Consider the following 13,024-nt stretch of genomic DNA (forward strand, 5'->3'; position numbering starts at 1 on the left):
GTGAGGCAAGAGAGGGCAGACAATAATTATTTAATAACAGTAGGTTTTGAGATTCAAAAAGTTAAAGCTCCATAAAAACATAAATTGTCAGCATCCTATGTCAAAATGTACAAAGTAAATATCCTTAAATCAAACTCTAATAGGTTCTCAAGCAGCATTTTTTTCACTTTGCCTATCTGTAAATTTTGATGATGATGATTTGTGTGTGTAAGGTGAAATTGATGTTTACTGATATTTACTAATAAACAGACTAATCCTTCCAAGCCTCTTCATACTAAAATAAGGATTTTAAAAAAAAATAAAGGAATAAGTTAAATATATAAAAAGGTCAAAATCAAAATGTAACACTTTGAAATTATATAAATGAAACATTTTTATTGACATGACCCAAAAAAGTTTGATGATTGTTTTGCAAAAAATTTTGAGATTTCAATTTTTTGTACCAGTTCAGGATGGGAATATTTTTTTTTAATCTTGAAAATTTTCATGGCATGGGAAAACTGTCGGTCCCCCCTCCAGTTCTACTAGTAAAGCTTATTCACTGGAATACTCCTGGAAAGTGAACACAGAAAGTGCTCAAGCACAGTTGAAGCAAAATTGTTTTAAATATGAAAACATATCAGTATCATCAGTACTGTATTTATACAAGATCACCTTTATGAAGATTCAGGTAGCTTGCATATTAATGGTTCAAAACGGCAGCATTTTGTAGAGATAGTAAAGGCCCATGTATATCTATACTGATACAAACTTAACTATGGTCTCACGACAATTTGTCCATTATAATCTCTCTGTTTCCTTCAGTAATAGCCCCAAATTTAAAGTACCATTATGGTAAGATGTAGTGTTTTGGACAATTACTGTACAATACTGAAGTTCATTTCTGTAGGTGCTCAGAGTTTCTCCTTTTCTGCTCTTCTTTCCCTTATAATCAATCTCCTTGTCTTTAAAGGTCCTGGTTTCTGTAGTATGCTGAAGTCCAAAGTTAGCTTACGAGAAATTGGCAAAGGGTACATCCCTCAGTGTGAAGGGGACAATGGGAACTTCTCACCACTCCAGTGTGACCAGGATCAGGAAAGCTGTTGGTGCATCTTTGAGAATGGAGAGGAGGTGCCTGGAACACGAGTAAGAGGAGAAAGGCCAGCATGTGACAGTGAGTTGTGGCAACAATCAAAATAACATTTACACAAGGTTCAGATCCAGAACAGGACCCCCTGATCTAAACTTTCCCAACATTTAGCTGTGTTGAGATTTAAGGTTCCTGTTCAATCTGTTATAGAGATTTATTTTTATTTATCTATGTATTTAGAGGCTTCAGCCAGGCTGGGCACGTTTTCCAAACTTCCTTAAAGTTCAGAGGGTTGTGTTTGGTTGGGCAGGGGAGAGGGCTTTTGGATTCAGTGGCCAATCTTAGTGGTAATGAAGAGTCAAGACAGATGAGCCAGTCATGCTAATCTAAGAACCACCCTGAACACTTTGCCCAAGACTTGAACTGAGCCCAGTCTCAGCCTGCCCTTGGATTGGAAAAAAATTAACTGGCTGAAAAAAAAAGAGTATATTTCTGCAATTCCTACTTTTGGCCGTTGACCGGGATGATAAAGTAGATGGGCCATAATGGTTATAGATTCCCCATCACTGAACTGAAGCAGAACAAATTAAACATTTTTCAATAATATGGTCCAAATTGCAATGATAAATTCACAGAAATTAGATCTAGAAAAACTTCTTCAAGGCCAGAATTATCCCCTGCTGGACATTCTTGTGTACTTTGTTCTATTTTTGAAATGAATGTTGTTGGTAGATTTGAAAAAAGACCGAACTACAATAAAGTATGTAGGATTCCCTATGCGATTCTGGGATTTGCAGAGTTCTACACATGTATCTAACTGTTTCAACACAGGGCTGCAGCAATGTATGCTAGTCACATGGATGAATCCTTTAGGAATTTGGAAGCTAATGTACTACATTACATTGCAGCAATAGAGCATTCTGTAGGAGAGTTCTTGTGACAAAATAATAATGTTTAGGGAGAACTAGGAAACCAGGATGCTCTCAGGGCATCAGAAGAGCAGCAGAGAAAGGTGGAAGAGCTTTTGATAGGCTCCAGGAAGAGCATGAGTTGGCAGAAAGGACCTAGTTTGGATCTTCTTCACTCGTCCTAAATTCGGAAGTCCTTTCTCTGTCCTTACTCCCATTGAAGGTCAATAGCAGTTTTCCCTGAGTATGAGCTGAAAATGGAAGCTACCCTCCAAGATGTTGGCAGGTTTTGCATGGGTGCCAGGTATTGTTTTGGAGCCTCCAATGCCCAGTAGGTTTTTTTTCCCCATCTCTAACGGATGCAGGCACAAGAGTGATCAGTAACAATTCATGGTTTAGATACTTCTCCAGCCCCAAATTGTTAGACAGACGTATCGGAAAATCTCACAAGAACAGGTTTTCTTGCCAGATTTCAGTTACCTGCTGTGTACGGTCAGGCTGTGAAGATACCCCGAGAACAACCTTTCTCCTGGAATTTTGTCACATCTACTTCTGGAAACACAGAAAAAAATATGAAAAATAATGGATAAAAAAAAGTTAATGGAATGTTTTCAAACTTAAGTAGCTTGGTTAGAGTATAGGATGAAGGTTCAGAGGGTTCCTATTTTCCTCCAACTGACTTGTCCATCCAGCCTGTAACTGCTGGTTACTAATCACTATTGTTAAGAACTCTGGAATAAGCCTGGGAAGTAACCCAAGTCTTTATCACTACCCTGGACATATTTCCAAGATGGCAAGATTGCCTGTCAGCAGATGAATCTGACATAGTGGGAGAGTACTATAAATCCATTTGTCTATATCAGAAAAGACAGCAGTAACTGTAGGTAGTAACTTTCAAGTGCACATTGAATACAATATGGTTTTCATTAGAGCAATCAGTTCCATAATAGCTGGGTTCCCCATAGCTCATTTTCTGTCTCCATATAGTAGAGTTTGATAGAAGCCAACATTTTCTTGTTGATGTGTACGGCTTGTTAATTCCAAGTATCTTCATATTCTGCACCACCCACATTCCATCTTTCCACTACTCATAAATGGAGTGGGGGGGAGAAAGAGAGACAGGATGCTCTGAGTAAATTCAGACGCAAGTCCCTGGATGTGATGACTTTCCTAGGTAGATTGTTAAAAGTGCTGGGGAGAGAGGAGTCAACATTCTACTTAGTGACCATTAAGCCACAGGGATGAATTGCCAGTGACCGGGTAGATGGTGAAAGGCACTGTTCATTCCTACAACAACAGCAAATGTGCTTCAGAAGTGTAAAAATGACAACACAGCCTTTCTCTTGTGAGCTGCTTGTCAGCCTAACAAGAATGAGGAAGGAACTGGAGGCTGGATCAAACAAGGAAGTTACTGACTGGGTTCAGTAATGAGGGACCCAAGCTGAAACCTATGTATGATACAGGAAAAACAAAGGAGTACAGCCAGCAACTCTAAATGTTACATTCTTTGGGGAAAATTCTGCTCTTGATACACCAGCACACCCCATTAGAATTAACCATACTGGGCCAGTATAGATGAGAGCACAATGTGGCCTGTTGGTTGTGAAAAGTATTAGAGCAATACAGAAGACAACAGGTTGGTTTTACATTGACCCATGTGAAGAGCTATTAATAGAGGTTGCCCTAAACGCCTACGATGACAACAGATAAACTGGTGATAATAGAAATTACCTGTGTTATATGTTAGAACTGATGCTGTTGTGCTGATAATTGTATTTGTCTCCAGAAGTCTCAGGAATTGCTTTGGGAGTTTGTAAAGCAAGCGACCACCTCCCTTCCTGGCCTCTGGCTTTGGGCTTATGAGCTGATCTGGAATCACTAAGAGGATAGGAAATCTTGCAATGACCTTTTTAATGAGATATAATACACTTCATTTTTAAAAAAGGTGCTATAAGGGAAACTTGTAAAATAGCATAAGAGTTGGAAATTAAGACAATGAGCAACTGATATTCTTCTCTTAGCTCCACACCATAATGTTCGGCACTGAAGAGTGACATGAAGAGGAGGTGCTATGACACAGTCAGTGTTTGGGGAAACAAGCTATATTTGGCAAGCAAATGAGCTTTCTGATGAGATGGATGAAATTGATATGAAGGCCTTTCCACTCTAATGGCCAAATAATACTTTCAAGCCATGCATGCAGCAGTCTGTGAGCCCAGTCCAATGCCCACTGAAGTCAATGTAAGTCCTTTCATTGGCTTCAAAGGGCATTGGATCAAGACCATTGACATCAGTGGGAACTATATGCCTAGGTCTAGCACACCTGGGAGGTGATGAGGGTTACTTAGAGAGTTTATCCTGAATGTTTCATAGTTTTATCTTTCACATGTTCCTTTTCTTCATATCTTCCCAGGTCCCCAATGCCTCCTGCCTTTCAATGTGTCTTACGTGGTCAATGGAGCACTTTTCTGTGCAAACATCTCTGAACAAAATCAGAATTTTCAGAAGTGCCAGCTGATTTGTCGTCAAGGCTTCCATAGCGCCTTTTCCAATGTGACATTCCTGTGTGATAGAGAGAGTCGCCGTTGGATCTCAGAACCCCCCCTCTCTCAAAGCTGTCAGAGTAAGTACAGCTGCTACAGAGGCGTGTTCTCATATTTAACCGCAGATCAATGTTTAAAAGCCACCCATGTTTATTACCTGCACCTTCACCAGGGAGGATGCGGGGGAAAGTAAATAGGTTTAACAGAAGCTGCCCTCATTTTGAAGCCACCTTTAAATTCCAATAACAGGAGGAAGTAATGAGATCCGTGGCTTCTAAATAAGCATGTGCAGTAGGTCAATCTTGCTCTATGCCTTTATCCACATCTTTGCCTTTCAGCTGTTTCCAGACCTGGAACACTCCCCTTATTCTGTAATTACAGAGCTATAAATAGATGGACATTTAACCTAAATGCAGATTTTTCTCTGTAAGTGAAAAGTCGCTGGTGTCATGAAATGGCTCTGATGGAATCGCTTACTTCTGAAAGAACAGATGAGTGCCAGATGTCTGAATTTGGCAGAACTCAAATGTTTATTCACATAATCAAGTAACTTTGTTACTTCTGTGTCTTTCTGTAGCAATCTGTTCCCTCAGGTTATTGCCATCTTCATTGGCGGCCGCTTGGTGTTTTTGTTTTGTTCAAGAATAAAAATCACCTCAAATCTTGGAAGCTGCATGTGTCTGTTCTGAACTCATGTGGCCAGTTCTTTCTTACCACTGGCCTTGTCAATGATTTGGACCGGAATGGGTTCTGATCAAAATGTCAGACTTGAACACGACTGATGTTTGAGGTAGTATGGATCAGATCTGGAACTCAACTTTGCAGCTGACCCTTGTCTCTACAATAGGCCAAATTGAAATGCTGGTTTCAAACATTCCTACCCACAACAAAGCACCCCCCTCCCAGCGTGCGCGCGCACACACACACACACACACACACACACAAACAGCCCACCACCCAAAAAATAAAATAAAAGGTTAAACACATTTGGATCTGGATTCTGGTCTTGATCTAAAATTTTATCCATCTTTCACCCTAAGCCTAAGCAGTTGTCTCTCTTAAAAAAAATAAAAAATAAAATTCGGAATGACTTTAGTATTTGCAGAACAGGTGTTGATGCAAGATCAAAACTTGGCTTGCAGTGTCAATGGCTTTTCTATACCCCCTCCCCTAGGTAATTTTGAAAGGCAGCTTTGGTAAATGTTGCATCATAAATATTAAGAGCACTAAACACCCTTTTTTTTCTTTTTCAGAGCTCCAGTTATTTCAGAATGTCCAAGCTCAAACACACGTTGAGCTGTTGCTGCCTTCTGAGAAGACCTGCAGCTCTGACTACGCTGGTTTACTGCAGGCATTCCAGATCTTTATATTCGATGAATTGAAGGCCCTTGGTTTCTGTCACATTCAGGTATTCTACGTCTCTTTTTCTGGATGGGTGAAAAAAGTGTGCAGCATCTTATGTTCTGGACATGAAAAGGCAGAGACAAAAAATATGGGGTCTTATAGATAACCCATTCACAGCTGATCACAGACCAAAAATTTCATTTGGATCATTTGGAGTGAATTTTTCCCCAGACTTCCAGGACTTTATACAGACTTTCAGCTATGGAGAGGAGTGAGCTGGATTATATTCTGACTCATGCAGCATCAGCTAACAACACATTATAATAAATCTCTGTGGTAGGATGTTTGTTTTGATAATCAGGGTCAAATTGACCATTCTTGAATTTCATTTCATTACTAGTATGTTTTCTCATAGGTGGTCTTGCCTAAATGTGCAGTGCAGTAGCTTTCACCAAACTATGATATGCTTCTCTTCTTATGTTAACCCTTTCTACTGTGTGAACTTCAACCCTGTGTGGAAGACCAGCACAAGGCCTATGCATTGTTTAAGTGGTACATAGACACTGTGACAGCCCTTTGCAGAGGGGTGAATTTCACTCCACCATGCATAACAATTATTCCATTTTGTACGCAAAATTCCAGTTTTTCTATTGTCTCTTACATGCTAAGGTTTCCTACAATATACAATTCAATCAGTATTAAATACTGAATATGAACTAGTTTGATACTTACACTATTCCATTCATGCTGCTTAAAATAGTTGCTGAACTGTGGTGGGCAGGTTCAGGTCAAGCTGCAGATGCTTCCTGCTTGATAGACCTTTTCTACTATAACCAGCATGGGCATTTACAACAATTACCCTGCCCCCTCCAGTCCACTCCCACAACACCAGTGAATTCTGTCACAGCTGGGGTGTGAGTGTTCTGGCCTAGTGGGTAGAGCTGCAGCCAAGGATCAGAGCTGGAGTTGGAAGCCAGAAATCAGAGCCAAAGTCAGCACTGCCAGGCAGGTTCTCTATGGGTGGCATATCCTGTGGTGCTTGACCCATGAGGCTCATAGCCCGTCAATCACTATTCTGCCAGAGCTCTTGGGTGGTGGCACTGATGTGGTAGTTTCTCAGCAACCAGTGGACCCAGGTTTTAGCCCCCACCTACCTAAGGCAGAGATGTGTATTATCCGAAAAGAGAAAAGGTAAGACAATTCCATGGAGCCTACTAGGAACCTTGCCATGCCAGTCAGATAAACTGGAAATTACTCAGACATGAGGGTGATGAGGGCCAGTTCAAAAACCTTAGATAGGGAGTGAAATCTCCTGTGTGTTGCATTGTCTATGCCACAAGTATTGTGACAAAGGAAAATCATTTAAGCAGGCTTCTTCTAATACAAGTAACAGTAAATACAATATGTATAGTAAATGCAATACATCTTAGAGTCAATATCTGGTTTGTATATAAAAAAGACCTTGGATAAAAATTTCAAAAGCATCCAAGTGATTTAGAAGCCTAAGGCCCATTTTCAAAAGGAACTTAGGCACTTAGGAGCCTAACTCTCACTGAAAGTCAGTAGTACTTAAACTTCTCAGTGCCTGGGTCATTTTAAAAAATGGGACTTAGATGCTTTTGAAAACATCCCCTCTTGTCAAATGCTTGTTTTAAGCATAGGCCTGTGTAAATACTCTGATACAGAGGCAGCAGTGAGGACGGAAAGGCCACAAACCTTAAAATCTGTCTCTTTTTAAAATTATTATTAAGGTAAATACGTTTGGAAACATGGGTTCCGTTTCTGTTTGCGATGATTCTGCTGTGCTGGTGGAATGTTTGAGTGTGGACCGACTGGGGGTGAACATCACATGGAAAGCTCAGCTTGAAGGCATCCCAGCAGCTTCTCTCCCTGATTTACATGATATTGGTATGTCTTTTTTTCCCCTCTGTTGATGTTTCTATTTATGTAGCCTATTTGGCTGTTAATTATACTCCTCTGTCTCCTCCTGGGAGAAGATAATGAGCTTAAAAACTGTCAGGAATGCCCAGTGGCATTGGGGGGCAGTCCTGGAATGTGTTTTCCCCACTCTGAATTGGAGCTGAAGTTTAAGGCCTTCAAAATTTGGCTCTGAGAAGGATCAATACTTGCCTATTTTCAGGCTGTGACTACACTATGAAAAGGAATCGTGTTTGAATATAGTTATCAAACAGGGCTCTCCATCTGGGTCTCCCTCAGCTGGTGTTGAGAATCGTTGTGTTTCTGACATGGGCAGGCTCATCTCAGCTGTTGCACTCCACTGGTCATGTCCCCAACAGCGGGAACAGTTGTGTTACATACAACTTGAGTTGGACTTGGTGGAAGCCATAGTTTGCACTTGTTGTCAAACTTCCTCCCCTATACTATTGTATTCTATATAGGTTCTTATACTGCCCTCATCACCATAGTATCTGGGCGCCTAACTCTTTAAATCCTAAATCCTATGTCAAGTACACACACAGTCCATCAGTGTGGTTGCCGAGTCAGCTACAGAATCAGGGCAAGGCACTCCTTTCTTGACTAGAAGCTGTGAATACTGCTGGCCTCTGCCAACATAGAAAGAAGAGACGGAGCATTTATCCCCAGCTCAGGTGCCCCTCATGCTGGCATGTCTGCAATACTGTGGCTTTGGAATGCCATTCCCAGCATTTAAAAAAAAAAAAACCCTACCTCCACAAGTTCCCTCTTCTAATTTGGGGATTTCAAGACTCCATGTGCCCTCCAGTGCTGTTGCTTGATCGGAACTGAGTTCAAAAGTCTTTAGAACTTGGCTCTGAGTGGAGTGGTTGTGTGGTTAGCGTACAATTACATGGTCTGTTTGTGTTTACATCCATTTGGGGAAACATGAATATTACATTGTTTGCGTATGGTGGATCCGCGTACAATTATATTCAGTTTTATATTCAAGTTTATTTTGAACAGTCTTCTAGAGTATTGGGAATACATTTTGTCCCTGTTCATGCTACCATTTCCCCCCAGTCCTGAAATGCTTTTCAGGGAATGATTGAACACTACAACAATACAGATGAAAGTATGAATTCAGTCTCAATTGATGTAAAATGTCCCATTTTTCTCATGCTGGAGCTATTCTATACACCTGAATGATTGCGAGGGGAGCAGAAAAGTCAATTAAAGTTGTACCAGCTTCAGTTTCTTACTATTGTAACTGTTCCCTGCACACTCTCAGAGAAATATCTTGGTTCCCCTGTCTGCACCTTGGCTGTACTGTATGTACAGTTTGTGAAGACAGGAAGAATTTTCACCTGCATCCGTGAAGCACAAAATAGCTTCACAAGGAGGGGTTCCTATCATGACATATTTAGTAATATTACAAAACATTTACAATGATTTTTCTTTCTCCTCCCTTCTTTTTGTCTTGAGGATGGCTTACCTATCCCACTGGAATCCAAGGACCCAAAAGTTCTTAGATGATTCACTGATCAGAGAATCTAGGGATTCCACAGTGGCATAGCAACTTCCATAAAACTGTTCTATCCACTGTATCAAAGACTTTTTGGAAATCTATACAATTCATATAAAGTGGTGAATGCCATTTGACTGACAGTTCTACGATGACATGTAGGGTTACTATTTGATCTGTACATGATGTCCCCTGTCAGAACCTTGCCTGTTCTTGTCTTAACTTTGAATCTACCGCTTTCTTTATTCTGTTTAGAATAATATGTGTAAATACCTTACTTGGGATAAACAGCAATTGAATTCCCCTCCAGATTTTACACAGACGGAGGTTTCTTTTCTTTGGTAGCTTCATTATATGACCATTTTCCCATTTGTTTGGTATTTTTTCTTCTTCCCATATCTTTTGTAAGAGGCCTTTCAAAATATTTACTATGTTCAAGTCTTCCTTAAGAGCTTCCAATGGAATGTTGTCCGGAATTGGTGCCTTTCCACTTTCTAACCGATTGACTGTCCTCTCTATTTTTACTCTGGGGCTAGGTCTTAATTTGACATCCAGATCTTCTCCTTCCTTTGTACCTGGGGGATTGGTCACTGACTTGCCATTCAGTAGTTGACTAAAGTACTGTCTCCATGTATTTAATTGTTCTGATGACTTTGTTTTTAAGTTGCCCTTATTGCCTTGAATTGGTTGGTTGGTATTGTTTTTCTTCTTGACAACTGTCTAGTGATGTTGCAGAGTGTCTTCATGTCATTTTGTGCTACGGTGATGTGTGCATCTTTTGCCATTTTGTATATAAAGTCTTGTTTGTCTTTCCAAACACTCTTTTTGGCCTCTTCTTTCTTTATGGCATATTCCTCCTGGAGTCGCTGTATCTGTGTTCTTGTTTTTGCTTGATTTACTTTGTGTGCTGCAGGTTAAGAGTGTTCTTGCAGAATAAGCATAATAACACTACAGTCTATTCAGTGCAGCCAGCTGTACAGAGTTGCGTCATTAGCTGCCTGCAGCTAGTTGTGAAATTTTCCCACTTAGTTCAGCCGGACAGATACTCCTAGGTTACAGCACATAGTCAGGAAACTAGACCCAGAAGAGTGCAGAAGTACAATGATTGATTTGAGTCGGCTGCTCTGCTGAAAATAATTTTACCGTAGGATGCACACTTTTGCATACCAAGCTCTCTGTTTACGCACATAACATGCTCTCTTTGAAAACCCAGCATTCACAGTCTGAAAGCTGTCATTCCATTCAGGAGAACCCAAGGACAGTACAAAATGTACACCTGGGATGCTTCCTGTTTGATGTATTATCACGCTGGGCATCAGTTATGGCTATTCGGAGGCCATTTGGAAGCTCTCAACTTGCAAATTCATAGCAACAAAATCCATGAACATTTCAAATGAAGCCATAAAGCTTCTGAGCAAGGGTTAGCAAACAAAATCTCCTCCAAGAGCCCTGCTGTCTCTGTCTCTCTCCTGGCCCATCCAACCCAAGGAATCCACACATACTTAGTGTAGGAGTCTGTCCTTACAGAAGCAATAGGATAGCCAGGTTGTTTGGTCACAGAATAAAGGAAAGGGAAAGATACTCGCATTCCCCTGGAAGGCAAGTCTCCAATTCCTCTTTATCCTGAGCTACAGGGAAGAGGGGCTTGGTCATCTCTGCACAGATGAGTATCCAATGCTGGTGCCGCAGGGCAGTAGAGGCTGGTTGCTACACTGTTAAAGGTTAGGAAGTGATTTGCCACTCCCCTTCCCGCCGAGTGTAATCTGGGCTTCTTTTTAACCTCCTTCCTCTGAAGCATCAGGGATGGCCATGGCCGGAGATGGGTCATTGGCTGGGGTGGCCCAGCACTCTGAAGTGTCACCAAGCATTCTCTGTCTCAGGTTCTTGGCTGGCTGGTTCTTGTTCACGTGCTCAGGTTCTAATTGGTCTAATATGTGGGATCGGGAAGGAATGTTCCCTCAGGTCAGACTGGCAGGGACCTTAGGGGTTTTCATCTTCCTCTGCAGCATGTGGGTGTGGATCACTTGCCGGGGTTATCTGGGTATATCTCTCTTAATCAGTTCCCTGACACTGCAGGAGCCTTGAGCATTGATACATCTTGGTCCCTCCTATTCTCTGCCTCTGGCACATAATAGCTTAGTCTCCTGTGGGCTGTAATACTTTGATCTAAGTTTGGTTGTTGGGTTTAGTGTGCAAGTGCTGGGGGGTGGAGGTGGCCTGTGATATACAGGAGGTCAGTCTAGATGATCTGGTGGTCCCTTCTGGCATCAAACCCTATGACTCTATGATTCTAAGAGAGAGAAAGCAGTGTCCACTGAAACAATGTGTACAGGTTAAATCTGATTATCGAAACCTCAACTCTCTGAAATTCATGTTATCCTGAACTGGGTTCTGTGTCCCAAATCTGATACAAGACTAAAAATTGAATTTTGTTTATCTGAAATGCCAATTACCCAGGGGTGTTATTAATGACTGGTTATTGTTTGTATTAAATAGCACCAAATGCTCCCAAACAGGCTGGGGTCCCATTGTGGAAGCATTATACAGACGTCTACACGTCAGCTGTCCCCTTAGGCATCTGGAGAATCCGAATCTATCTGTACCTTTTGTTTAAAGCTTATCGGCCTGATATTATTTTTTTCCAGCTAGATCTAGTATCATAAGTGTGCTGCTCTATTTCTTTTTCCTTTAGAAAAAGCAATTGTTGGGGAGAATCTCATTGGACGCTTTGTAGCACTGATTGAAAGTGGTGGCTTTGTGTTACACTTGGACTCCAAACAGTTCCCAGCAGATACGTCCATTCGTTTCCCCCGAGATGAAGATTTTGACCTATCTCCCAGTGTTCAGCTCGGATGCAGGAGCGGATTTCGAAGAAGTTCATCTCTTGGGAGAGCGATCCCAAATTCCCAAGGATGTGGTATGTTTCCTTTTGACTTTCCCTCCTTTGTTGCTGTGGTTACTGTGAGTCAGTGCAAAGTTACAGTTGGAACATTAACAAGAAACTTTCATTGGCACACTTCTCAGGTGTCAGTCTCTACCTATGTGTGAAGCACCAACATGAGTGCAAGGCCCTCGCTGAGGAAGAAGCCACTCCTGTGCTACTCTTGCTATGCTTAAAGTTCAGTTACACTCTGAAAAGTGAATCTCTGCAAAGGGCAGCATTAGATTCTGTGTCTGACCCTCAGACTTCATCTGAAATGTGCTCAGCTTATAAATAAGAAGATCATGGTTTTGGAAGTTCAGCCTGGTATCTGAAAGTCAGGGGACGCTCTTTGTGGCTTGTGCACCACCACTAGTAATAAAGACTCTGCTAAAACGTCTGGTGGTGATGCATGAACCAGAATAGAATCCAGCTCATTGAGCAGCTGCAGAGGTGCCAGCAGTCCTGGGATCTTGTATCCCTGGGCAAAGTCCCAGGAGCTGGACGAGCCAGTACAAGACGCAGAGGGAAGTTCTCTCAGCTCCAGCCAACACACAACCTGATTGCAGCTCTTTTCCTTATTCCCCTGCTGTTAGGTTTCTGTATCTCCTTCTTCACTGGACACTGACTCACGTTCCCCCTAGATCCCCTTCCCTTAGTGACTTTGCTCCTTCTGTCAATTTCCCCCAATATTCCTGCATGCTCCAGCCCTCCAGAAACTCCAACCCCTCTCCACTCTCAATGGCCCATTGAGCCCCAACTTCCCCAGGTCCCACATCTCCCAGCTGGACAGGAATTCCT

The 13,024-nt window shown here is 41.7% G+C and overlaps 1 protein-coding gene across 1 annotated transcript in view; it reads left to right on the forward strand.

Annotated features, from left to right (window-relative positions):
• The window catches only part of TG (thyroglobulin), a 207,687-nt gene that overhangs the window by 36,298 nt on the left and 158,365 nt on the right, over nt 1-13,024 (forward strand). Inside the window, exons 16-20 of the mRNA XM_026659965.1 lie at nt 953-1,153; nt 4,391-4,600; nt 5,774-5,928; nt 7,616-7,772; nt 11,996-12,220. Coding sequence (XP_026515750.1) covers nt 953-1,153; nt 4,391-4,600; nt 5,774-5,928; nt 7,616-7,772; nt 11,996-12,220 — 948 coding nt within the window. The remainder of the gene's footprint in view (nt 1-952; nt 1,154-4,390; nt 4,601-5,773; nt 5,929-7,615; nt 7,773-11,995; nt 12,221-13,024) is intronic.

Source organism: Terrapene carolina, unplaced genomic scaffold (genome assembly GCF_002925995.2).
Source record: "Terrapene carolina triunguis isolate 2854851 unplaced genomic scaffold, T_m_triunguis-2.0 Scaffold58, whole genome shotgun sequence".
NCBI classification, from domain to species: domain Eukaryota; kingdom Metazoa; phylum Chordata; order Testudines; family Emydidae; genus Terrapene; species Terrapene triunguis.